At 40.5% G+C, this 25,741-nt stretch overlaps 1 protein-coding gene across 1 annotated transcript in view; it reads left to right on the top strand.

Annotated features, from left to right (window-relative positions):
* The window catches only part of TMEM245 (transmembrane protein 245), a 100,989-nt gene that overhangs the window by 42,697 nt on the left and 32,551 nt on the right, over positions 1-25,741 (top strand). Inside the window, exons 9-13 of the mRNA XM_011966376.1 lie at positions 3,636-3,718; positions 12,492-12,582; positions 15,982-16,080; positions 18,500-18,631; positions 25,552-25,674. Coding sequence (XP_011821766.1) covers positions 3,636-3,718; positions 12,492-12,582; positions 15,982-16,080; positions 18,500-18,631; positions 25,552-25,674 — 528 coding nt within the window. The remainder of the gene's footprint in view (positions 1-3,635; positions 3,719-12,491; positions 12,583-15,981; positions 16,081-18,499; positions 18,632-25,551; positions 25,675-25,741) is intronic.

Here is a 25,741-nt window from a genome sequence, read left to right as displayed (position 1 = left end):
AGATAACAGTTATAAATGTATATGCTCCTAACGGCGGATCTCTAAAATACATGAAATCAAACATTCAGAATTAAGAGGAGAAATAAATCTATGATTCTAGTTCGGGATTCAATACTCCTTGCAATAATTGAGGGAATAAGTAGTTAGAAAATTATAAGGATATTTAGAAGCCTTAAAATCCTGTCAGTCAGCTGGGTGTGGTGGCTTATGCCTGTAATCCCAGGACTTCGGGAAGATGAGGCAGGTGGATCCCTTGACTCCAGGAGTTTTAAGACCAACCTAGGCAACGTGACAAAATCCCATCTCTATAAAGAACAGAAAAAATTAGTTGGTCTTGGTGGCTTAAGCCTATAGTCCCAGCTACTTGAGAGGCTGAGGTGGGAGGATTGCTTGATCCCGGGAGGTTGAGGCTGCAGTGAGCTGTGATCGTGTCACTGCACCTCAGTCTGGATGACAGGCAAGATTTTGTCTCAAAAGAAAGCAAAAACAAAAACAAAACACACACCAAAAAATGCGGTCAGTCAACTAGACCTAATTAACAATTCGAAATTACGTTCTTTTCAAGAAAACATGGGATACTCACCAGAATAAACAGTATGTTCAATACATTTGGAAGTATTAGGCAAGGCACAGTGGTACACACCTGTTATCTCAGCTACCTGGGAGGCTGAGGCAGGAGGATTGCTTGAGCCCAGGAGTTTGAGACCAGCCTGGGCAACATAAGGAGACCCTTATGTTTAAAAAATCAGGTGGGCATTGTGGTACATGCCTGTAGTCCCAGCTACTTAGGAGGCTGAGGTGGGAAGATTGTTTGAGCCTGGGAGGTGGAGGCTGCAGTGAGCCGTGATTGTGCCAGTGCACTCCAGGCTGAGTGACAGAGAGAGATCACTGTCTTAAACGAAAAAATGAAGCATTTCCTGACACAGAATTAAATTAGAAATCAGTAATAGAAATTTAGGAAATGTCCAAATATTTAGAAATTAAGCAGCATACTTCTAAACCTGTGAATCGAATAAATTTCGAAGGAAATTAGAAGATTTTAAAATGGAAGAAAAGTCGCTGTGTATCAGAAGTTGTGGGATGAAGCTGAAGCAGTGTCTTGTTGGAAATTTATGGCATTAAATGCTTATGTTTGAAAAAGGAAAATCAGTGACCTAAGTTTCCACCTTCAGAAGCTAGCAAATAATAGCAAATTAATCCAAAGTAAATGAAAGGAAGGAAATAATAAGGGTCAAGTGTAGATGAAGGAAATTTGAAATGGAGAAACAATAGTAAACATTTTCACGCAAAAGCTGGTTCTTTGAAAAACACCAATAAAATTGACAAATTTTTAGCCAGACTGATGAAGAAAAAAGGAAAGAAGATACAAATTACCAATATCAAGTACAAAAGAGGAAACATCTCTGCATATCTCACGGATCTTAAAAAGATAAGGGAATATTGTGAACAACTTTATGCCAACAAGTTTGATAACATTAAATGGAGAAATTCCTTGTAGAGAAGGAATGGAACAGACTCAAGAAGAAATAGAAAAATTGTAGCCCACTATGAGGACAAGAAATTGAATTAGTGTTTGAAAATCTTCCTACCAAGAAGCACTCAGGCCCAGATGGTTTCACTGTTAAGTTTTATCAAACATGTAGTGAAGAAATACTGCCTGTTCTACACAATGTTGTTCAGTTAGCAAAGAAGTAACACTTGCCAGCTCATTTTATGAGGCTAGTATTGCCCAGATAACCAAAGTCAAAGGCATTTACAGAAGGGAAACTGCAGACCAGTATCCCTTATAAATAGACACAAAAATTCTTAACAAAACGTTAACAGATTAAATCCTGCAATATGTAAAAAGGAAAATGTATCTATGTGAGGTTTATTTCGGGAATGTAAAACCCGTTTAACATCCAACAGTTGGTTAATGTAAGATAGCTCTCAAATCCAATCACTTCTTTTTCAGTACCGCTACTGCCCTGCTCAAAGCTATCCCTGTTCTCTCTTGAATTGTTCCTTAGCCTCATTTAGTGTGTTTTCAACACAGCGTCCAAACTTACTTTAAACATCTGAGTAAGATTATATCCCCTAGTTTACGGCCATCTCGTTTTCCATATCCCACAAAATGCTAGCCTAAGTCCTCACAAGAACATATCAGGCCTTATTCATTCTGGCTGTATTTTAGGCATTGCATCTGAGTTGATTATCTCTTCATTGTGTCTGAAATCAGTTTCTTTTCCCCTTCTTGGTACAGTTTGTATTCTGTGTTCTTCCTACTTTTCTGGGGCCTGATAGAATTGGAAGTGGTATCACTTGATGGCTTAGCTGGCTATGTATCTTTGTTAGGATATCTAGACTCTGGTCTGTTCTGGGTTGGTATGTGACTTGCCCTAGTGATTTTGCTACTTGGTTAATCTCATACCCATGCCCATGGAAAAATACCATCAATCTTTGTACTGTCTCGCTCAATTCCTTGCATTCTGTGGAACTTTCACTGCAGAAAGGGACAGAGATGAGGGGTGGGTGTGGGTGGGGGACTTTGATCTCTTTCCTCTGATTTATTCTTTTCTCCCTCATTACACTTTCTTTCCCTCTGTCATCAGAAAAGGATAAGGATGTGGCTTCTTTTCTCCCTGTTACCGGTGAGTTGTAATATATTTGTCAGCTCACCTGTGTGGCTCCTGGGTGATGGGGTCAGTTTAGGAGTGAGCTGTTACGCTCTCTGTTGTGCTCCAGAATGTTTTGTTTCTTTACCTGATGACTGAGTTCCAAATTGTATCAGATTATGTTTCTTTCCTTGTTTGGATGTCCTGGGTGAAAAAAAATTTTTTTCAACTGGTTAATTCCCATTTTATCCCCCTCATTTTGTTGGTTATTGGGCAAGGTAAATTCAGAGGTGCAGCTTCTGTTGGCTTTTTTTACTCAGAAACCTTACTTAGTTGCAGCTGGGTGCGGTGGTTCACACCTGTAATCCCAGCACTTTGGGAGGCCAAGGTGGGTGGATTGCTTGAGGTCAGGAGTTCAAGACCAGCCTGGTCAACATGGCAAAACCTTGTTTCTACTAAAAATACAAAATTAGGCATGGTGGCGAGTGCCTGTAATCCCAGCTACTCAGGAGGCTGAGGCATGGGAATCGCTTGAACCTGGGAGGTGGAGGTTGCAGTGAGCCGAGATTGTGCCACTGCACTCTAGCCAGCCTGGATGACAGAGCGAGAATCGGGCTGAAAAAAAAACCCAAAAAAATCCCTTAGTTCCTTATTTGCCTGTTTGTCTCACACTACATGACGAACCTGTTAGCTCACAAAGTGCTGGTATTGCTTACATAGATATACAAACACATGTATACAATATATCCATGTGAATGAAATGTATGCACATGTATGTGTCAAGTATTCGAACATATCTATGTATTTTTTCTTAAGTCATTTGTTGAACAGGGAGCTAGCATGTACTTTTTATTTCCCATAGAGTGCATCATTAGATATAATGTATAGTAACTTTGAGGTGCGTGTTTCTAAATTAATTAAAGCAAAGATGTGTATTTATTTGGCTCTCAAAGCATTGTTCCAATAATAAAGTAGAAAAATAAATGTTAAATTGGGTTTATTTTTTACTGAGATTCTTTTCTCTCTTTATCCGTAATACAGGTACATCAAGAGAGTGTACACATGATTGAAGTCACAAGTAATTTGATTAATGAAACTCTAGCAAATCACCCTGAGTGGGCAAAGTAAGAATATTGTTTTGAAAAAGAAGAGAGATGAATAACCTAATTTCAGCATCTGTTTGTATGAAATGACCTTCATTGATGCAGCTGCATTGGAAGATAAAAGATAGGGTTTGCCAGAGCTTTGACAAATACTGTCATTTTTGCAGAAGAATGGCATGTAATACAGAGGGTGGGAGGAAAGTGCTCAGGATTTTAGGTACAATTTATGGTAAATGATACTTTATGTTTTATAATTGAGGTTTACAGCATGTTTATAATTTACAAAGCACTTTCATCTTTTCTTTTTTTTTTTTTTTTTTGAGACGGAGTCTTGCTCTGTTGTCCAAGCTAGAGTGCAGTGGCGTGATCTCGGCTCACTGCAAGCTCCGCCTCCTGGGTTCATGCCATTCTCCTGCCTCAGCCTCCCAAGTAGCTGGGACTATAGGCGCCTGCCACCACGCCCGGCTAATTTTTTGTATTTTTAGTAGAGATGGGGTTTCACCATGTTAGCCAAGGTGGTCTCGATCTCCTTACCTCATGATCCGCCCACCTCGGCCTCCCAAAGTGCTGGGATTACAGGCGTGAGCCACCGTGCCCGGCCACTTTCATCTATCTTATGTCATTTGTTCCTCACAGTGACTGTGTGAGATAGATTGAAGAGATTATCCCCATTTTACACATGAGGAAACAAGATCAAAGGGTAAGGAACTTGAGATGATAATCCCCCAGTGGCAGAGTCATTTATAACCACTGCTCCCGATCAACTGAAGGAAAGTTTCCACTATAACGTGGAAACTGCAACTCCTCAACTTTCTGTATAATTTTAAAATTTGTTATTTATTTATTTATTTATTTATTTTTAAGAAATGAGGTCTCACCATGTTGTCCAGGCTGATCTTGAACTCCTGGGCTCAAGCAGTTCTCCTGCTTTAGCCTCTGGAGTAGCTGGGACTACAGGTGTATACTACCATGCCCAGTTTTATAATTCTTGACATATTCCCATATTGTGTTATTTTTGAGGAAGGATAGGTGAACTATGGTCCAGGGCCAAATTCAGCCACCTCCTTTTGTGTTGGGGACCAGCCTCAACACCACCCATAGGGTACCTGAAGTCCGGTGGTGACAAAGAAATGAGAAGAGACAGGTTAAGAGTTCATAAAGGTGGGAGTCAGGGGGCCAGTTGCGTAATGGAGGCTGCAAAGGCAGTGAGCTCTGGTCTCCAGACTATTTATTTAGTCACTTAGATCTAAGAAGCAGATGTTCAGGGTGAAACAGTGAAAGGGAGGCAATACGTCATAAGTGTAATCTATAGCAATAGCAGTTTAAATGAATCTCCTTTGTGCTCAAACAGCGTATCTTTAACTTACTGGAGAGTAGCTAGTGGGGCTTAACTAGGAGCCTGCACGTCTGTCCACATTCCAGTGTTTCAAAGGAGTGTCTTTCTCCTTGAACACAGTGTTTACAGAGAAGAGAGCACGTCTCACTCTGAGTATGGGAACATGATGGCAATTAGCAGGCTTTCCTCCTCAGAAGCCTATTGTGGCTTTCCACAACTTATTGTCCCATATTTTTATGGCACCCCACAAGCCTTTTTCCCAACACTTTTGTAAATAAAGTTTTAGTGGAACATACCTGTGTCTACTCGTTTACATATATTCTCTGGCTGTTTTGAGGTTTCAAGGACAAACAGAATTGAGAAGCTGTGGCAGAGAGTATATGTTCTGCAGAGCCTAAAATATTTACTCTCTGGTCCTTTACAGAAAAATTTGCTAACTTCTGTTTTATAGGATCTCTGTGTACATGTTTAATTTGGCTTCGGGAAGAAGGATTTTCAGTTTTTGTGGGGGATGTTCAGCAGAGCTGTGTTATCCACATAACAACTTGATGACACATTGTATGACCTGCCTTTTATTAACCTCAACACAGTCGTAAGTCAGGAAATATTCTGCCAGTTTTAGGCTTATAAGTTGAGATTTAACTTGATTTTTTCCTTTGCCTCTACTTTATTATTTTCTGTAAAACCTGCCTAGGATATTACTTGAACTTGATTTAGAATAATTTTTGATTTATTTTATTTTTTTTTGAGACAGGGTCTTGCTCTGTCACCCAGGCTGGAATACAGTGGCGCAGTCGTGTCTCACTGCAGGCTTGATCTCCTGGTCTCAATCAATCCTCCCACTTGAGTCTCCTGAGTAGCTGGGGCTACAGGCATGAGCCACTATACTTGGCTAATTTTTATATCTTTTGTAGGAGTTTCACCATGTTGCCTAGGCTGGTCTTGAACTCCTGGGCTCAAGTGATCTTCTCTCCTCAGCCTCCCAAAGTGCCGGGATTACAGGCATGAATGACTGCACCTGGCCTATTTGAATCTTTGTAAAGGAAGTGTATTTCTTTTGAAATATAAATTGTGGTATATTTATCCAGTGAAATATTACTCAGCATTAGAAAAAAAATGGACTAATGATACATATACCAACATGGATGACTCTCAAAATAAACATGCTGGCCGGGTGCGGTGGCTCACGCCTGTAATCCCAGCACTTTGGGAGGCCGAGGAGGTCTGATTACCTGAGGTCAGGAGTTTGAGACCAGTGTGGCCAATGTGGTGAAACCCCGTCCCTGCTAAAAGTACAAAAATGAACTGGGTGTGGTGGCACGCACCTGTAATCCCAGCTACTTGGGAGGCTGACACACGTGAATCATTTGAACTCGGGAGATGGAGGTTGCAGTGAGCCAAGATTGTGCCACTGCACTCTAGCCTGGGCCATAGAGTAAGATTCTGTCTCAAAAAAACAACAAAAAAGTGTGCTGAGTGAAAAAATTTGTGCAAAAAACCCGAATGGTACGATTTCATTTATTTAAAGTTCTAGGAAATGCGGACTAATCTGTAGTGACAGTAAGATTAATGGTTGCCTGTGGATTGGGGTGGAGCTCTAGGGAGGACATACATACAGGTGCAAGGAAATTTTGGGGAGTGATAGATATGTTTATTATTTTGATGAAGGATATAAGAAGAGAAGTAGAATCATCAGATTTCATTCTAGAACAGGCTTTTCAGCTGCTTTGTGGAGAAAAGATTGAAGGTATACAAGATGTGAGCCTTTGAGACAAATTAAAAGCTTCTAGAGTAAACTGGATGAGAAGTGACAAAGCCCTGAACTGTAGACAGTTTCAGTGGAGGTGAACAGGAGGGACAGATTTATAAGGTCTTGAGGGGTTAGTTGGTGATTAATTGAATATAAGAGGAAGAAATCTAGCATGACTGATGTTTCTAGCTTTGGAAATTACTGAGTGATGACAGATTCACCAAGATAGGAAATAGAAGAGCAGATTTGGTAGGGAAACTAATTCACGTGTTTACCTGTTGAGTTTGAGGTGACTGTTGTAAGTAGAAGCATCCAGTAGGCTGTTGACTCTATAGGTATGAGGTTCAGGAGAGATGGGGTGAAGTTAAAAAATGGGCAGTTGCTGTGTAAGTCCAGGAATCAGACGAGAGGTCTGGGTTGGATCTTGAGTTTTGAGAAGCATCAGCATAAAGAAAGAATGTATATAAGGTACGGAGAGGATGTCTGGAGGTGCGCCCTGTGGGTATCTTAAGCCTTTAAGGGTGAACAAAAAACAATAGGTTGACAAAGGAAAATGAGAATGGGCTATGAGAAAGGTAAGAGGAAAACCAAGGAAAGAGAACATTTTGAGAAAGTAGTAGTGGTCAGCAATGTCAAATTGCTGCAGAAATTTGTAAGAGTGAAATTGGATTTAGCAACTGCAAGAGCAGTTCATTTAATTGGTGTAGCAGAAGCCCATTAGATCACAGTGTGTTGAGAAATTGTTGGGAACAAGGAAGTAGAGAAAGCAGGTATAGACTTCTCTTTCCCAAGTTTGTCTATGGAACGTAGCTGGGAGGGAGGTATAGAGCAGTTTTGTTTAATTTTTTAAGATGGAGAAGCCTTGTTTATATGCTCCAGGGAAAGAACTGGTAGAGTGGAAGGGATTGTAATATTAGGAGAGAGATAATTCTTAGTGCGTTTCTCTGAGGATGAAGCATGAGATGAATCCATGGCACGAATGGAACAGCTGGGGAAAGCAGGTCAGAGTGGGTATGGATATAAACACTGTGAATTCAGTGGAGTGGGGAAGGTGGGAAATTAGGGGCCATATATCTTTGAAGTAAGAAGTGAGGTCTTCTGTCCTCTGGCTCTTTGGATATAATACATTTTAAAAGGAGGATGGGAAAAAAGAGGAACCAACATGTATCAGGTATGGGATTTTAGGAAGGAGCCATCTTGGATCTAGGCAAGTGGATAGAGCCTTTCATGGGATGATAGACCTTCCAAGTGTTGTCCTCTAGGACTCAGCCTCAGCCTTTACATCCAGAGGGCTCCTTTTCTTTGGGTCATTCTTCTGTACTGGAAGTAAATGCAGAGCCCTTCTGTACTGGTTTTGAATAGTAGTAGCATTCTCTCTGCAACTGTAGCAAAGGTACACAATCTGAGCAGCCCCAGATCAGATAGTGGAAGAAAGGTTTTTTTTTTGTCTTGAAATTTTGAGATCATGATTATAGATTCACAGGGAGTTGCAAAGACATATACAGGGAAGACCCATATACTCTTCACCCCACCTCCTCCAGTGTTGTCATCTTGCATAACTGTAGTACAATAAAACTGGGAAATTGGCATTGCTATAATACACTTCAGATTTCATCATATGTGTAGCTTCATGTCAGCTACCAACACAGTACAGAACTGTTCCATTGCAGGCTTCTTCCCCTTAACAGCCACACCCACCCTCTACCCTCTCCTTCAAGATTTCTGTAACTCTTAGCAACCGCTAATCAGTTCTCCATAGCTATAAAATCATTTTGAGAGTAATACATAAATCCATTCATGGAGTATGCAGCCTTTTGAGGTTGGCTTTTTGTTGCTTAGCATAATTCTCTTGAAGCTCATCCAAGATGTTGTATATATCAAGTTTGTTCCTTTTTATTGCTGAGTAATGTTCCATTTGGGAAGTTTTTTTGTTTTTGTTTTTGTTTTGACACGAAGTCTCACTCTTACCCAGGTTGGAGTGCAGTGGTGTGATCTTGGCTCAATGCAACCTTCACCTCCTGGGTTCAAGTGATTCTTGTGCCTCCTAAGTAGCCAGTATTACAGTCACGCACGCAACAGTCACACATGCACCACCACGCCCAGCTAATTTTTGTGTTTTTAGTAAGAGACAGGGTTTTACATGTTGGCCAGGCTAGTGTTGAACTCCTGACCTCAAGTGATCCACCCGCCTCGACCTCCCAAAAGGAAGGCTTTTTAAAGCTGCTTAGACTTTGATGATTCATGGAAGGTCTGATTCTTTTGCAGCAGATAAGTGGGAATGGGATTGGAAATAGTAGCGATTGGCGTGAAATAATGATAATGGTTTCCTCCAACTCTCAGTACTCAGTGGATTCTGTCAGGAGGAGGGTAGTTGACCTTGTGGGGGATTCATGTGGATACTCCTAGTGGAGAAGATACAGTTAAGAATAAGTCCAGATGTACTTTCTTCCAACTTGGTGTGGTTTTATATGGCCCACGTAGTCCCTTGACTTCTGCTGGATGTGCCTCGTAAGCTGGTGGGTAAATTAGACAGATTAGGATCATCTTAGTGGAGCTCTAAAGAAAATGAGGTTGATGCACATCCTGATTCTTGTCTTTGGCAGTTCTGTTAGTTGAGAGCTCATTTTCTGCTTTCTCCTGGCTTGTCTCAAGCCTGATTCATGCGTCTCAGGACCCTCATTAGGAGATGGTACTGAAATGGTTCTCAGTTGCACTTATCCCTTCGCTTACTTGGGAGAAACCCAGTAGGCTAAACTAAGTTGTTTTTAATCAGGGTTGTTCTCTGGGTAGGTCGTAGGTGATAGAGGTTAACCTTTACCCAGGAAGGTGAGGGCAGACCAGTCTAAACTGTAGGGCATTGGTTTCTGCTGAGGAATCCCTCTTGAGTGAGTAGGGGAGTTAGCGATAGGCTGAGGCAGTGAATCTCCAAGGAAGGAGCTCATTTCAGGGCCTGTAGGTGTGTAAGGCCAGAGTACAACCCAGCTAAGGCGACTCCTGTGTTTCTGGCCCCATGTCTCCTGAGGGAGGCTGGGACTGAGCCAGTGCCTCTACCTTGTCCCCAGAACAGCTCCTCTCATTTGTTGCTCTTAGGAAACCTGTGTGAGTACATTGGGAAAGTGTTTTCATAGTGGCCAGTAAGACATTTTCCCAGGCCCAGTAGATGTTTGTGAATCATTAAGAATCTGTCCAGATACCTCTATGAATCGTCACACTTTTTTTTTTTTTTTTTTTGAGATGGAGTCTTGCCGTGCCATCCAGGCTGGAATGCAATGGCATGGTCTCGGCTCACTGCAATCTCTGCCTCCCGGGTTCAAGCGATTGTCCTGCCTTAGCCTGCCAAGTAGCTGGGACTACAGGCGCACACCACCACACCTGGCTAATTTTTTCATTTTTAATAGAGATGGGGTTTCACTGTGTTGGCCAGGCTAGTCACGAACTACTGACCTCAGGTGATCCACCTGCCTTAGCCTCTCAAAAGTGTTGGGATTACAGGCGTGAGCCACTGCGCCCTGCCCATCTTCACACTTGTAAATAACACTACAGGATAGTGTTATCAGTATAATATATAATATCAATATAATACCAGTATATCAATATCACATCAATTATGAGTTACCATATAATTGAAAATATTTAGCAATCCCTTCAAGCCACTGATGAATTTATAAAGGAGTAATTTAAAAGCTACCTAATTTCTCCCAAATCACATTTCAGTTTAGTGATCCAGATTTCCTGTTTATGTCCTTATACTGTACATTATTATATTTGTGTCTAAAATTTTGAAATTTTGACTTGCTGAGAAATTTTTTTTTTGAGACAGTCTTGCCCTTTTGCCCAGGCTGGAGGGTAGTGGCATGATCTTGGCTCACTGCAACCTCTCCCTCCTGGGCTCAAATGATTCCTGTGCCTCAGGCTCCTGAGTAGCTGGGACTACAGTTCTGTGCAACCACGCCCAGCTAATTTTTGTATTTTTTAGTATTTTTGTATTTTTTGCCTTGTTGGCCAGGCTGGTCTTGAACTCCTGGCCTCAAGTGATCCGCCCGCCTTGGCCTCCCAAAGTGCTGGGATTACAGGCATGAACCAGCGTGCTGACCTTGCTGAGAAATATTTGAATGGACTGAGGAATTTGCCAAGAAGTTTCACAGATACTTTATTTGGAGTGTGGGGCAAACTGGTTAATACTTACGATTCAAACCTACTGATTTAATAGTCTACTTTTTAATTCATTCAAAGATCTCTTATTTTTTCTAGTTAAAGACCACTTTCCTAGGCACCCAGACTTTGTGGCTGTCAGTGGCAACTGACTTTCTCTTTATGACCATCTTGCTCATACACAGCACATAAAGCTGCAGTGAGTTGAGGATGTTGCACATTTGACTTTACCTAATTGACCCTTTTATGTTAGAGTTGTAGGATGTGTCATTTTGGGGCCTCAGGAAAGTAAATGACTAGCTGCTTCTTGCCTTCACCTTTTGGCTTCACTTTGGAATAGTTGAAATGAGGACTGTTAAATTTGTGAATGTCAACATCTCCAGCATATATTATTAAAAGGAACAATTTACAGAATACGTGAACATGTTTTCTCTTGTGGAAACACTATGGTTGTGTAAAGGATTCTTGATTAAAGTATATGGTGCAGCCTGCTTAGTCAACAGGAGAGTGAGGAGGCCACCTCTCACTGCACAGCAAGTAAAGCTTGTGGACTATGATTCCTTACATAGTTGGAACTCTGTTCAGGAATTCTATCTTTAAAAGATCTTCAGCAGATAACCAAGTTGAGGATAATGATTCACTTTCTTCATTTCCTTCATTCTTTCTGATTTCTTCACTTCCTTAGATGAGTGATTCTCAAACTGTAGCATGCTTCAGTATCATCTACAGGGCTTGTTAAGGTACAGATTGCTGGGCCCCAGTCGTGTTCCTTTTTCAGTAGATCTGGGTTTGGGCCCCAAATTTTTCATTTCTAACAGGTTTCCAAAAAGTTTTGATGCTGCTGATTTGTGGACCACACTTTGAAAACCCTGTCCTGGATGTTGAATATCCCAGTCTCCCAGAACCACTTTCTTTGGTGCCGAATAAGGCGGATGACTCAGGACATGTGAACAGAGAAACCAGGCAGAGTAGAATGAAAGGGAGGTTGTGGGGAAAGTGAGTCTAAAAGCTAAGGAAACATTGAGGCCGGGTGCCGTGGGTCACGCCTGTAATCCCAACACTTTGGGAGGCTGAGGCAGGTGGATCACTTGAGGTCAGGAGTTTGAGACCAACCTGACTAACATGGTGAAACCCTATCTCTACTAAAGTACAAAATTAGCCAGGTGTGGTGACATGCCTATAATCTCAGCTACTTGGGAGGCTGAGGCAGGAGAATCACTTGAACCCAGGAGGTGGAAGTTGCAGGGTTGCACTGAGCCGAAATCGTGCCATTGCATTCCAGCCTGGGCAACAAGAGTGAAACTCCGTCTCCAAAATAAAATAATAAAATAAAATAAAATAAATAAAACTAAGGAAAGATTGAAAGGACTTCCTGAATGTTAGACTTAGGCCAGTTAAGTCTGGCAGTCCTGCTCATGATGCTTCAGTATCTGTGTATTGATGAATGATCAACAGTCTGTCTGTTACGGATTAAGCATATCCAGTTCAAAGCATTACTGGTACACTACACAGAAAGTGTACTTTTTTCATTCTTTTCTTTCTTTCTTTTACATTAGTTGGCTTCCTGAGGCTCAGGTAGTCCAAAGAGCCCTGAATTCTGCGGCTAACAATGTGTATCAGTATGGACGAGAATGGATAACTCACAAGGTAAGGGAAGAACCTTTCTTTGTAGCTTTCTCTTTTCAGGGTCTTTACTGGTGATAGCTTCTTGCTTTGATAAAACATAAATAGAAATGCTATTCGCAGCAGTAAACAGGCTTAAATAAACAGGTAAGCAACATACAATCAAATCTTTTGAAAGATCACATTAAATAGGGGTAGTGGCCTGAATAATCTGAGAGGTTGGTCGTGTACTTTTTCAAGATAGATCTGATTCATTACTTGTGAGTTAGGACAGAATGATCACTTGGTTTGGGTAGTCAAATAAGGCTTTGTAGAGAAAAAGGTATTCATGCATGTTAAATCTTATTATCTGCTGATAACTATCTTTGGCAGTTTCCAGTTATTTTCATTTAATTTTTTTTTTTCTTTTACTGTTTCTAAGAAGTCTGCAATATAAATTATTTTGCCTACTTTGCAGATGAGGAAACAAGACTCAGCAAGGCTGAGTCAGTTCCCAGGGGTCATGTAGTAGATTGCAGAGCTTAGTTTGAAACTGAAGCTTAACTTCAAATCCTTTGTGTCTACTGTAGCATGCTTGCAGTGTGTGCCCAGAACTGGATTAAGTGCTTTGATGTGGCACTTGAGATAAACCTTGAAGTAATGACAGATCAAGAAAGAGTGGCTTTTAAGAAGGATATTTGTGTGAGCCAAGATGCAGAGACAGGAGTGTGCTTGAGGAAATGATCTTGACTGAAGTGGAGGGAGCTTTGTGAAGGGGAAATGAATGATAGAGGAAAAGACAACACAGTGAAGGATTAGGTTCCGCAATATGGATTTGGAATATTCTTTCCCTCCCTAGTATTGCCTGTAGGAATAAAGGTAAGTTGCACTTTTAGTATACTGAAGTAATTAGGATTATGTAAGAATCGGCAAGATTTGTTCCCGGGCGAGTGCAGTGGCGCGATCTCAGCTCACTGCAACCCCCACCTCCTATGCTCAAGTGGTCCTACCACTTTAGCCTCCTGAGTAGCTGGAACTACAGGCATGCACCACCATGCCCAGCCAATTTTTCTATTTTTTATAGAGACGTGGTTTCACCATGTTGCCCAGGCTGGTCTCAAACTCCTGTGCTTACATAATCCTTCCACCATGGCCTCCCAAAGTGCTATGATTACAAGGCATGAGCCACGATGCCTGGCCAAATGGCTTTATTATATTGAGTATTTTGTTTTCAGTTTATGAATAAATCAAATATAAAGGAACAAATTGAACAGATATGTTTGCATTGAATATGTCTAGTAACTGGTTCACATATCTGTAAGGCCAGAGTCAAACAGACAAAGAGTAAGGAAATAGATGTTGTAAACTAACACGGGAAAATGGTCACTCCTTTCGTTACTAAATAAGAAAATAATAAACAATGGCTACATTTCATACCTGTTAAACTCCCTAAAAATTGTCCAGTTAGTTCATAAGGCTTTGAGGAAATTGGGTCATTTATGTAAATTTGAAAAGCATTAATTGGTATATTTCTTATTATAGAAGTCAGTTTACCAGTGCGTAGCAAGAGCCATTAAAATGCTCATTGTCGGCTGGGTGTGGTGACTTATGCCTGTAATCCCATCACTTTGGGAGGCCGAGGCAGGAGGATCACTTGATCCCAGACCAGCTTGAGCAACATAGTGAGACCTTGTCTCTACAAAAAAATAAGAAAATTAGCTGTGTGTGGTGGCATGCGCCTGTGATCCCAGCTACTCGGGTCTCTGAGGTGGCAGGATCGCTTGAGCCCGGGAGGTCCAGGCTTCAATGAACCGTGAACATGCCACTGTACTCCAGCCTGGATGACAGAGTAAAACCCTGTTTCAAAAAAAAAAAAAAACTCATTTTCTTTGGTTCCAGTATATTTATTTATGTCACAAGTAACCCTGCAATGAGCATCCATAGATATCCTTAAAAACTGTGTAAAAGGATGTTCATTGCAGTGTTACTCATGACATTAAAAATTAGGATTCATGGCTCGGCACAGTGGCTCACGCCTGTAATCCCAGCACTTGTGGAGGCTGAGGTGGGCAGATCACTTGAGGTCAGGAGTTCAAAACCAGCCTGGCCAACATGGTAAAACTCTGTCTCTACTAAAAATACAAAAATTAGCTGTGCGTAGTGGTGCACGCCTGTAATCCCAGCTACTCAGGAGACTGAGACAGGAGAATTGCTCAAACCTGGGAGGCAGAGGTTACAATGAGAGCCAAGATTGCACCACTGCACTTCAGCCTGGGTGACAGAGCAAGACTCCATCTCAAAAAGAAAAGAAAAAAAAGAAAAAAGATTTAATTATATATCCTTAGAGTGGGTAATGATTAGCTAATACCAGAACATAATGAACTAATAGAAAAGTATTGAAGATGAAGGTTAGTGATGGCTGAAGATTAAATGTTTATAATGCAGTAGAAAATATAGAATTCTAAATTGTCTCTATGTAAACAGGCAGAAAGTTGCAGAGGAAATAGAAAAATGGAAACAATTGTATTAAGGAAGTGGGCCTACAAATTTCTTTTAGGAATTTTTTTTTTTTTTTCCTGAGACCAGATCTTACTCTATTACTCAGGCTGGAGTGCATTGGCATGATCACAGGTCAGTGCAGCCTCAACCTCCTGGACTCAGGTGATCCTCTCACCTCAGTCTCCCAAGTAGCTGGGACTGCAGGCACACACCACCACACCTGGTAATCTTTTTGTATTTTTTGTAGAGATGGGATTTCACCATGTTACTCAGGCTGGTCTCAAACTCCTGGGTTCAAGTGATCTGCCCACCTCAGCCTCTGAAAGTGTAAAAATTGTTTTTTATATTATAATATGGTTTTAATAATAACTAAGTGGGATAACATCTTACAATGATAGCCTTCCTCTAAGTTACGTCGTCTCAGTGTACTTGATTTCCACAAACCCGAGGCCAGTCTGATCAATTGTAAATGAGACCGCACATCTCTCAGCATGCAAATGGAGGGAAGGATTTGTGTTTATAGCCAGCGTCCTAAAATTTTACTTAAAGTTCTGTGGTAATTCTTAATAATAGAGATAAATGTAACATGAGACATATGTATAATGGAAGAGCACTGGGATTACAGGGGAAAGATTTTTCTCTAGACAGGTAAGATCAGATAAGTCAGCAATCATGGCTTCATTTGCATCATTCTCTGATAGCGTGAGGTAGCTCTCTTAGAGACCTGAGAATAGAGCAAACAAGATAGAAGCAAAAAGATGAGAAAGGAAATTTACTGGGAATAGTCAGGAGTAGAGTTTAAGGAAAGAACATAATGTGGCTAGAGATAAATAGTCTGGAACATTTTTGTTTGATTTGAAACAAATGTAAATACGCAGCATATATTAAATTTACTCTATTGTTGCCTGAAATATTGTACCAGGTCGTATCTGTGTTTTTTTCTAGCTCCATAAAATTCTAGGAGATAAGGTGAACAATACTGCTGTAATTGAAAAGCAAGTACTAGAACTTTGGGACAGACTGTATCACTCTTGGTTTGTAAAGGTAAGTTATTTTAGCTAAGGTTTTATGTTGTAAACTAATAAAGTCCTTTTATCGACTCATCAACTAGATAGGATTATATTCACAGTGGGATTTCATTCATGAAAATTTTAAAACAGCAAAACCCTTAAGCCTCAGGTCACTAAAGTCAGTGTGAGTTGATGGTTAGTCTCCATGGCAGAACCTGCCTACCTCTCTGGTGCATCAGTATTCCATCCTCAGTCTGTTGTCATGGACATCTCATCCTCTAGACCAGCTCTGTGCGGGAGAAGTGTAATGCAAGCCACATAAGGTAATGTTAAATTTTCTAGTACTTATACTCAAACAAATTTTACCTGTTTTAGTTTTTCAGTGATACTTTATTTAATCCAGTATACCCCAAATACTATTATTTTAATATATAATCATTAGAAAAAATTTAATAAGATATTTTATATTCTTTTTTTTCCATACTGTCTTTGAAATCTAGCATGCATTTTATACCAGCAGCACGTCTCAGTTTTTGAGCTAGACATATTTTAAGTGCTCAGTAGCCACATGTGGCTAGCTTCTACTGGCTACTGTTTTAGATAGTACAGCTGTAGGCATTAAGAACTTTTCTTTGAGGAAGTGAAACTGGATCTAAAAGCTTAGAGATCTTTTACTTTTTATTTTTATTTTTTATTATTATTTTTTGAGACAGGGTCTCACTCTTGTCACCCAGGCTGGAGTGCAGTGGTGTGATCTTGGCTTACTGTAACCTCCATCTCTTGGACTTGAGTGATCCTCCTGCCTCAGCCTTCTGGGTAGCTGGGATTACAGTTGCATGCCACCATGCCTGGTGAATTTTTTTGTATTTTTTGTGGAGATGGGGTTTTGCCATGTTGCCCAGGCCATCCTATACACTACTTCTGGCAGGGCCTGTGGGCTGGCAGGAGCTGTGCTATGTATAAAGTGGGCAGAGTTGGTGGTGATGATTCTGAGTTGATGTAAGGAGAGCAAGTATATATGTAAGTCTCTTAATGTAGGGTGGAGGGGGAGGAGGGCTGATTTTAAATTTGAATTTGTTCCTTAGTGACTTGTTTGGGATTACGTACTCTTGCTTTGGGATGAGTTGAGGGAAGATTGTTAGTTTTTATAGATTTCAAAGACTTGGGAAAAAATATCCAGGGAATATCTAGGTGAGTATCATAGATTTGATCTCATCTGCTGAAAAACCAGATAATTAGAAAGGTGTATCTATTTCTTTTGCTAACTCTGGGACTGCTTACAGACAAATAACTTTTATTACCCCTCATACCTCGTGAGCTTTATTTTATAGTAGAGGAAGGTCAGTGTTTCATAAGCATGGGTTTGTTAAGCGGTTAAGTACAGTGTGTCCCCCAGTGTGCTGGATGATCGGTCCTAAGACACCCCACTGGTACCAAAATCCAGGGATGCTCAAGTTCTTTGTACAAACTAGCATATTTGTTGGCTGGGCATGGTGGCTCATGTCTGTAATCTTGGCTGTTTGGGAGGCTGAGGTGGGAGGATCACTTGAGGCTTGAAGCTTCAGACCAGCCTGGGCAACGTAGTGAGACCCCATCTCTACAAAAAATTAGCTGGGTGTGGTGGTGTGCGCCGATAGTCCCAGCTACTTGGGGAGACTGAAGTGGGAGGATCACTGAAGCTCAGGAGTTGGAGGCTGCAGTGAGCTATGACTGCACCATTGCACTCCAGTCCAACCTTGTGACAAGGCGAGCAAGACCTTGTCTCTAAAAAAAGAAGATGACATTCCTACCATCATGCGTGTCTAATTTTTAAATTTTTGTAAAGATAGGGTCTCACTGTGTTGCCCAGGTTGATCTTGAACTCCTAGGCTTAAGTGATCCTCTTGCCTCAGCCTCCCAAAGTGGTAGGATTACAGGTGTGAGCCATTCTACCTGGCCCTTATCTCTTTCAAAGTTAGTTATTCTGGTATCTCTGCCAATGTCTTCCAGATAGACAAATTCTATTTACTGCCTTACATTTGCTTGTTATATTCTTCTCTCCTCGTTTTGCTTATCTTGTATGGTAAATTAAAAAGAAAAATGAGGAAAGGGGGAAAAAGCAAAGATGGGAGATCAAGAGAAAGAGGACCTAAAAACTAAAAAAAAAAAAAAAAAAGTAAATGCTATTTAGTGTGTTGTTGTAGATACTGAGGAGTAAGATGTGTTTGCAAATGTATTTAGGAGGGAAGCACTGGAGCAAGACTTAGCCAAGGTACCTAGAATATAAACAAAAGCATTTTTTATTTCAGGTCTTTAAATGGAGTTCTTAGCTGATTTCTTAAATAATGGAAAATTCTTCTCCTTGGAGTACTTACTGAAGTGATTAAGGGGACCTGAAGCAAAATGTGACTTTTATACTTTTTGATCTTTAGATTAAGATGGGAATTTCATGTCTGCACTGTTTTATTCCATAGAATGTAACACACTCTGGAAGGCACAAAGGACAGAAGTTGCATGTCAGTCGTCAGAATAGCTGGCTGGGAGACATTCTGGACTGGCAGGATATTGCTTCCTTTGTTCACGAGAACATTGAGACATTTCTTTCGGTAAGAATAGTATTTATAGTTAAGCTGAAGTTCAAAATAAAAGACACTCTAATTCCAAGTTTTCCGTATGCATTTTGAGGCCTCATCTATCCTGTTTTTAACGTCATGACACTTACATGTTTGAGAACTCTGAATGCACTAGGATGATGTTCAAAAGCCACAGGCATCAGGTGTCATCACTCCCTTGGTATTTCCCCTGTGGTTGTAGAGTGAGAGATACTGAGTCCTGAGTGATGCTGTGTGATGTGAGTGATGCTGTGGGCTGCCAGATTCTCAGATAGGGATCCTCGTCCTCCCTCTAGGCTGATCAGGATGTCTCCAATTGGACTACTAGAGAGGGACCTGCCTTTGTGGTGTATGAAGACCCTTGACTAGATGGAAATATGGTTCCAGTTACATTGGAGGGATGGGATGTGTTGAATGCTTAGCTTGTTACCTTCCCACCTAACCTCCCACCGTGCGCCATCACCTCTGCAGTCTTTGCAGCATTCCTAAGTGCTAACTACCGCTCCTCCTCATTCCATAGCATATTTTGTATGGTGTCTTGGACATAGAATTTCACAGAGAGTAATTTTCTTGTGCATAAACTTGTGACTTTCATCAAGTGAACAAAAATTGAGGTTTGCTGTACTAAACTTTTTAAAATTAATTTTTTTTTGAGACGGAGTCTCATTCTGTTGCCTAGACTGGAGTGCAGTAGTGTGATCTCAGCTTACTTCAACTTCCGCCTCCCAGGTTCAAGCAATTCTCCTACCTTAGCCTCCTCAGTAGCTGGGATTACAGGCGTGCACCACCACACCCAGCTAATTTTTTCTTTTTCTTTTTTTTTTTTACATTTTTGTAGATACAGGTTTCTCCGTGTTGACCCAAACTGGTCTTGAACTCCTGACCTCAAGTGATCTGCCTGCCTTGGCCTCCCAAAGTGCTGGGATTACAGTCATGAGCCATCGCACCTGGCCTAAATTTAATTTTTATCAAAATAATACATGACCATCACTGAAAAGGCAGTAACGCTGAAAGATTTGAATAAGCAGCAGTGCCCTGTTGTATGCCTCCCAATTTCCCATCTTTTTCTTTACAAACAACTGTCAATTCTTTTAGCTTTCCCTGGGTATTTACCTCTGAATTTCTAAAATAATGTTTATGCTACTCTTTTCTTTGTTTTGCAGTTTTAGATGTTATCTTTTGCCTTCTTAATGTGGAAGGTGAAGTGCTATTAATCAGATATTGGGCCTTTAACATGGATTCCTTAATTTTGAAAGCCTCTTTTCTGTTTTCTCTTTGTTTTCTTTTTCCCCTGAGAAATAGCTTCAACTTGCCTTTGAAACAGTGATTGAGGGTGGGCGCGGTGGCTCATGCCTGTAATCCCAGCACTTTGGGAGGCCGAGACGGGCAGATCACCTGAGGTTGGGAGTTCAAGATCAGCCTAACCAACATGGAGAAACCCCGTCTCTACTAAAAATACAAAATTAGTCTGGCGTGATGGCGCATGCCCGTAATCCCAGCTACTCAGGAGGCTGAGGCAGGAGAGTCACTTGAACCTGGGAGGCAGAGGGTGTGGTGAGCTGAGATTGTGTCATTGAACTCCATCCTGGGTAACAAGAGCGAAACTCCATCTCAAAACAAAACAAAAAAAGAAACTGTGATTGAAATTTTCATTTTTCCTGCTATCATACTTGTAATATCCAACAGCTCTTTCTTCTGAACCATCCTTTTTTACTTATTTGAGAATATTACTAATAAAATATTTAAAATGTCTTCTGCTCTCTCTTTGCTCTACGTTTCTTTAAAGTTTGTTTTGTTTTCTCTTTTGTTACCTGTCTGGGGATCCCTGGCAGTATTGTCCTTTTTAAGAGTGCAACACTAAAAGCAGCTGGAAGGTCCCTGCCAGATCAGCCTATAGAAAAGCCCATTAGTCAGTCAGCAGGTTCCATCCAGTATCCTGGACCTTCCAGTTGGCTCTTTAATGCCAGTGCATACACAAAATAGTGTATCATCTAATAATACCTTTGAATGTCTGCTTTCCCCCAAAATTCAGGTGTGTTAACTAAAAGTTACTGAATCCCTTTTTGTTTTGTTTTGTGACTGTAGTCATTGAACTTAAAAGCATCTGGTTTTTGTTTTGTTTGTTTTTTTGAGACAGGGTCTCGCTCCGTTACCGAGGCTGGAGTGCAGTAGCGCGATCTCGGCTCACTGCAAGCTCCGCCTCCCGGGTTCATGCCATTCTCCCGGGTTCAAGCCATTCTCCTGCCTCAGCCTCACGAGTAGCTGGAACTACAGGCACCCGCCACCATGCCCAGCTAATTTTTTGTATTTTTAGTAGGGACAGGGTTTCACCGTGTTATCCAGGATGATCTCAATCTCCTGACCTTGTGATCCACCCTCCTCGACCTCCCAAAGTGCTGGGATTACAGGCGTGAGTCACCGCGCCTGACCTAAGCATCTCTTACTGATGAATGAAGTGACAGTGTTAAATCATACTAAGATAGATGATACAGAAAAATTAAATTTTATAAATTCTTATGGAAAGAGAAGAGGCAGTTTTTGACACTAAAATAACAGTTTTGCTGTGTAGTCCCTCAAAAAGAAAAGTACAATTTCTGTATCCCTAAACACATTTAAATATTGAGTAATGGACAGTTCAGGGAACAGATGATTATTTAGTAGTTTTTGTATGAAATATTTTGTGTCAAATATTGTGCTAGGTGCTTAATATTTTCCAATTTAATTCTCCCAGTGATTCTGCAAAACTAGTATGATTGCCTTCATTTTAATAACCAAAAAAAGGCTCAGAGGTGTTAAATAGTTAGCATGGTAAATAGCAGTTGATATTCAAATTCAGTTCATCTTTCCTTGGCTCCAGAGGCCAGACTTTATATGTAATGTTGTGTTATCTTTCAAACTGTATTTCATCCTCTAGAGAACTCAACATTTCTTAGTCTCATACCTTTATATCTTTATTTGCTTTGTTTTGTCAGTTTTTTTTTTTTTGGATATTGTTGTAAATAGTTGGCTTAGGCCGATCTTGTTCATGAAATCTTCACAGTGTATTTCAGAACACATTGAGGTTTCTCTACATTCAGATTCCTTTTGCATTTATTGTTTTCACTCTTTTGATACCTAAACATATTTTTGACACTTTAGTGTTTATACCCAATCTTCTGGATTAGATTATAAGTTTTTGGAGGTAGAAGGAATCTCATATATCCCTACCTTAGAATTTAGTACAGTGTTAGGTCCTCAATTAAACTAAGAGAAGCACATTAGACTGTAGTGCAGTGATTTGACTGTGGCTTACTGCATCCTCAACCTCCTGGGCTCAAGCCATCCTCCTGCTTCATCCTCCTCCTTCTTCTCCCTGAGTAGGTGAGACTACAGGCATATACCACCACACCCAGCTGATTTTTAAATTTTAAGTTTTTTGCAGAGATGGGGTCATGCTATGTTGCACAGGCTGGTCTTGAACTCCTGAGCTCAAGCTGTTCTTTCACCTCGGCCTCCCAAAGTGCTGGGATTACAGACATGAGCCGCTCAGCCAATAATTATTTTTGTATTTAGAAGTACAGTGGCTGAGTTGAAATGGTGTTTTGAGGTCACCTGACTCATCTCCCTTCCTTTATAGATAGATAAAAAAGATTGGAACTAGAGAAAGATAGCAGAGCTCACGTGGTCCATCGTCTCCAGGCTCCCTCCCAACTCTCTGAGGCAGACAGAGGTGGCTCAGTTCTGCCAGGGAGACATTTTCCCTTATTTAGACCTCTGCATCTCTGCAATGTCCTGTTCCTCCTCTGTTTTTCTAAACTGTTGTCTTTGAATCTCCTTCGCTGGCTCCATAAGAAGGTGGGCTGATGGCTCTTAATAAGTACTGGGAAATCAAATTAATAATCAAACGGTTGTTTGGTGAGTGGTGGACTCAGAGTAAAGGACTGCAGAGCCACTGGAGATGGTGAGGCCTTGTTGGTCAGTTCTTATCCACAGTAGAGACCACCTTTCATGACCACATTGCTTAGTTGGTTCAGTAAGTCTCTTGGGCTTTTTATATGTTTCATAATGAACTCTTTGTGACGTTCTTCCAGTACTTACATTGCTATTGTTGATTAAACTGATATCAAACCTGGCTCATGTTTTCTACTTATGAGTTAGGATCCTTTTTTTTTTTTTTTTCTTTTTCCAGAGACAGACTCGCTTTGTCATCCAGTCTGGAGCGCAGTGGCATGATCTCAGCTCACTGCAACCTCCACCTCCTGGGTTCAAGAAATTTTTGTGCCTCAGCCTCCTGAGTAGTTGGTATTACAGACCACCACATTCACCTAATTTTTTTGTATTGTTAGTAGGGATGGGATTTCACTATATTAGCCAGGCTGGTCTCAAACTCCTGGCTTCAAGTGATCCGCTCACCTTGGCCTCCCAAAGTGCTGGGATTACAGGTGTGAGCCACTGCACCCAACCTGAGTTGCAATACATTTTGTCTCCATAAATCTGTTTTGTTTTCAGAGTTTCATGGGCCTTGGTATTGTGCCTGCCTTTACCCATTTTCTCCTCCCTAAGCCTGCCATATAAATTAAAACCACTTTACTTTAAGGATTTAGTTAATATTCTAGAAATGTTTTTTCCTCTGTTTTCTCCAGTTGATTCCCTTTCTTTCTTTCAAATAGGAAAGGTTACTTTTTCGTTGTTGGAGACTAACAGTCTAAAATTAATGTATTTAGTTAATTTCTTAAGAATTACCACAAGGTATTTTCTCTTAATGCAACCCAGAAACTTTTTTTTTTTTTTTAAATAAAAATTCCAAAATGACTGAAGCTGCAAAAAGAATGCTTGTCAAATCACAAGTAAAGGCATTGTTGGCTTGTTTCTTGGAACTGATGGCATTGTTCATTCATTCTTTATCCCACGAGGTCAACTAGTCAATCTTGCATATTTTTGTGGGCATTGTGAAGCATTTTCAAGGTTTTATGTAAGGAGTTTTTGTAAATGAAACCAGCCTGCCAGAGTTCTCTTAGGAAACTGAGCTGAGGTTTGCAAGAAATGCCAAGGGCAACAAAGTATGCCTTTATAAATGGTACATCTGAAGTAGGAAAGGAATGGAGAGGACTTTTCATAGAACAGATGGACATATGACAAAAACCAGAACTGCTGTTTTGGGAAGGGCACCAAAACAAAAATCAGATGTTGTGAGTTCTGCCCCACAGCATATAAGCTCTAAGCTCTAGTTCTACTTACTAGCTTTGTGCCCTTAGGCAAGTTTTTAAAAAAATTTGTGAACTTCAAATTATGTATCTATAAAATAGAGATAATATCATCCACATTTCTTCACTCATGGCATTGTTGGGAGGTCTGTGGAAGCATTTTAGAAATGGTAATGGAAGGTGTTTTTCTGGTCATTTTGCTTTTGTATTTTTCATTAAGAGGAAGGATAGTCCACTTGGGAAGAATGGAACAGATATTATAATAAGGGGATTTGAGATCGTAAATGAAACATGCAGGTATACTATAAATATTGTACCTCTCCTTTATTAATATTTAACATCTATGAGAAACCTTCCTCATGATATCTGGTTCTAGTGAATGTGTAGGTGACAAATCAGCTGAACTCAGTAGACCTCAATATACTGGTCATTGCCTGTCTCAGGAAAGATTTTTGGCCTCAGAGCACTGCTCTTGTCCCTGTCTGTTGATTGCTTTTCTTGTGATTTAATGAAGTCATTGAGGTGATGCTTTTTATATTTGTAGATAGCTCTAAGTTGGAAATGGCAAGGGTGGGCGCCAGGCAGCCAGTAAAGCAAATACTGGAATTTCATGGCCTGCACTTAGGATCCTACAAGATAAATATCACCACAGGTTGTACTCTAGCATATTCCCCTGGAGGTAAAGTCATGACATGTGTCACATAATAATGTCTCTGTTAATGATGGGTCACATAATGCAATCATGGTCCCATAAGATTTATAGTACTGTATTTTTACTGTACCTTTTACATGTTTAGATATACAAATACCTGTATTGTGGTTGCATGTGTTATTCAGTACAGTAACATGCTACAAAGGTTTATAGTTTAGGAGTAGTAGGTTGTATCTCATAGCCTATATGTGTGCCAGGCTTTACCATTTAGGTTTGTATCAGTACACTTTATGATGTTTGCAGGGTGAAATCGCCTAATGACACATTTCTCAGAATGTATCTCCATCATTAAGTGATGCATGACCATATTTTTTCTCTGCTTGCCATTTTTACATAGCTACAATGATATATATATGTATGTATGTATATGTGTGTGTGTGTGTGTTTTATTTATTTATTTATTTGTTTGTTTATTTATTTTGAGACAGTGTTTTGTTCTTGCTGCCCAGGCTAGAGTGCAACGGCAGGATGTCGGCTCACTGCAACCACTGCCATCTGGGTTTAAGCGATTCTCCTGCCTCAGCCTCCCAAGTAGCTGGGATTACAAGCATGCGCCACACCACGCTTGGCTAATTTTGTATTTTTAGTAGAGACAGGGTTTTACCATCTTGGTCAGACTGGTCTGGAACTCCTGACCTAAGGTGATCCACCTGCCTCAGCCTCCCAAATTGCTGGGATTACAGGTATGAGCCACCATGCCCCACCAATTATATATAAAAATTTTTAATCCTGTTTTTTAAATTTAGCATTTTATTGTAAAATATTTTACCATGTTATAACAGTGATGTTTTTAATGGCTGTCTATATTATTTGGTGTGGATTCACCATTTTCTTTACTATTGATTATACAACTGTTTTTGGTTTATTTTTTAATTTTTTTATTTTTCATTTGAAGTAATCCTCAGTTCTTAGCTTTTCAGTTCATGTTACTAAAACACTGTATTAAAAGCACACTAGATGGCTGTAGAAACTTTTTTCATGAGGATTGGTTCTGATATCCAGCTTTTCCTCCTCGCCAGATCTTGGAGTCTCTGTGGATCGTTATGAGCCGGAATGTGAGCCTGCTGTTCACCACTGTCACTACACTCTTGACCATCCTCTTCTACAGTGGGACAGCCCTTCTCAATTTTGTACTTTCTCTGGTATGTCCACATAGATAAGTACACCTCACATTTCCTTCCTTGTTAAAGCATATTTCTGATTTCATTT

The sequence above is a fragment of the Mandrillus leucophaeus genome, unplaced genomic scaffold (assembly GCF_000951045.1).
Source record: "Mandrillus leucophaeus isolate KB7577 unplaced genomic scaffold, Mleu.le_1.0 Scaffold76, whole genome shotgun sequence".
Lineage (NCBI taxonomy): Eukaryota > Metazoa > Chordata > Mammalia > Primates > Cercopithecidae > Mandrillus > Mandrillus leucophaeus.
Note: the sequence above shows the minus strand (reverse complement) of the source record. Positions and strands in the feature narration are given on the sequence as shown.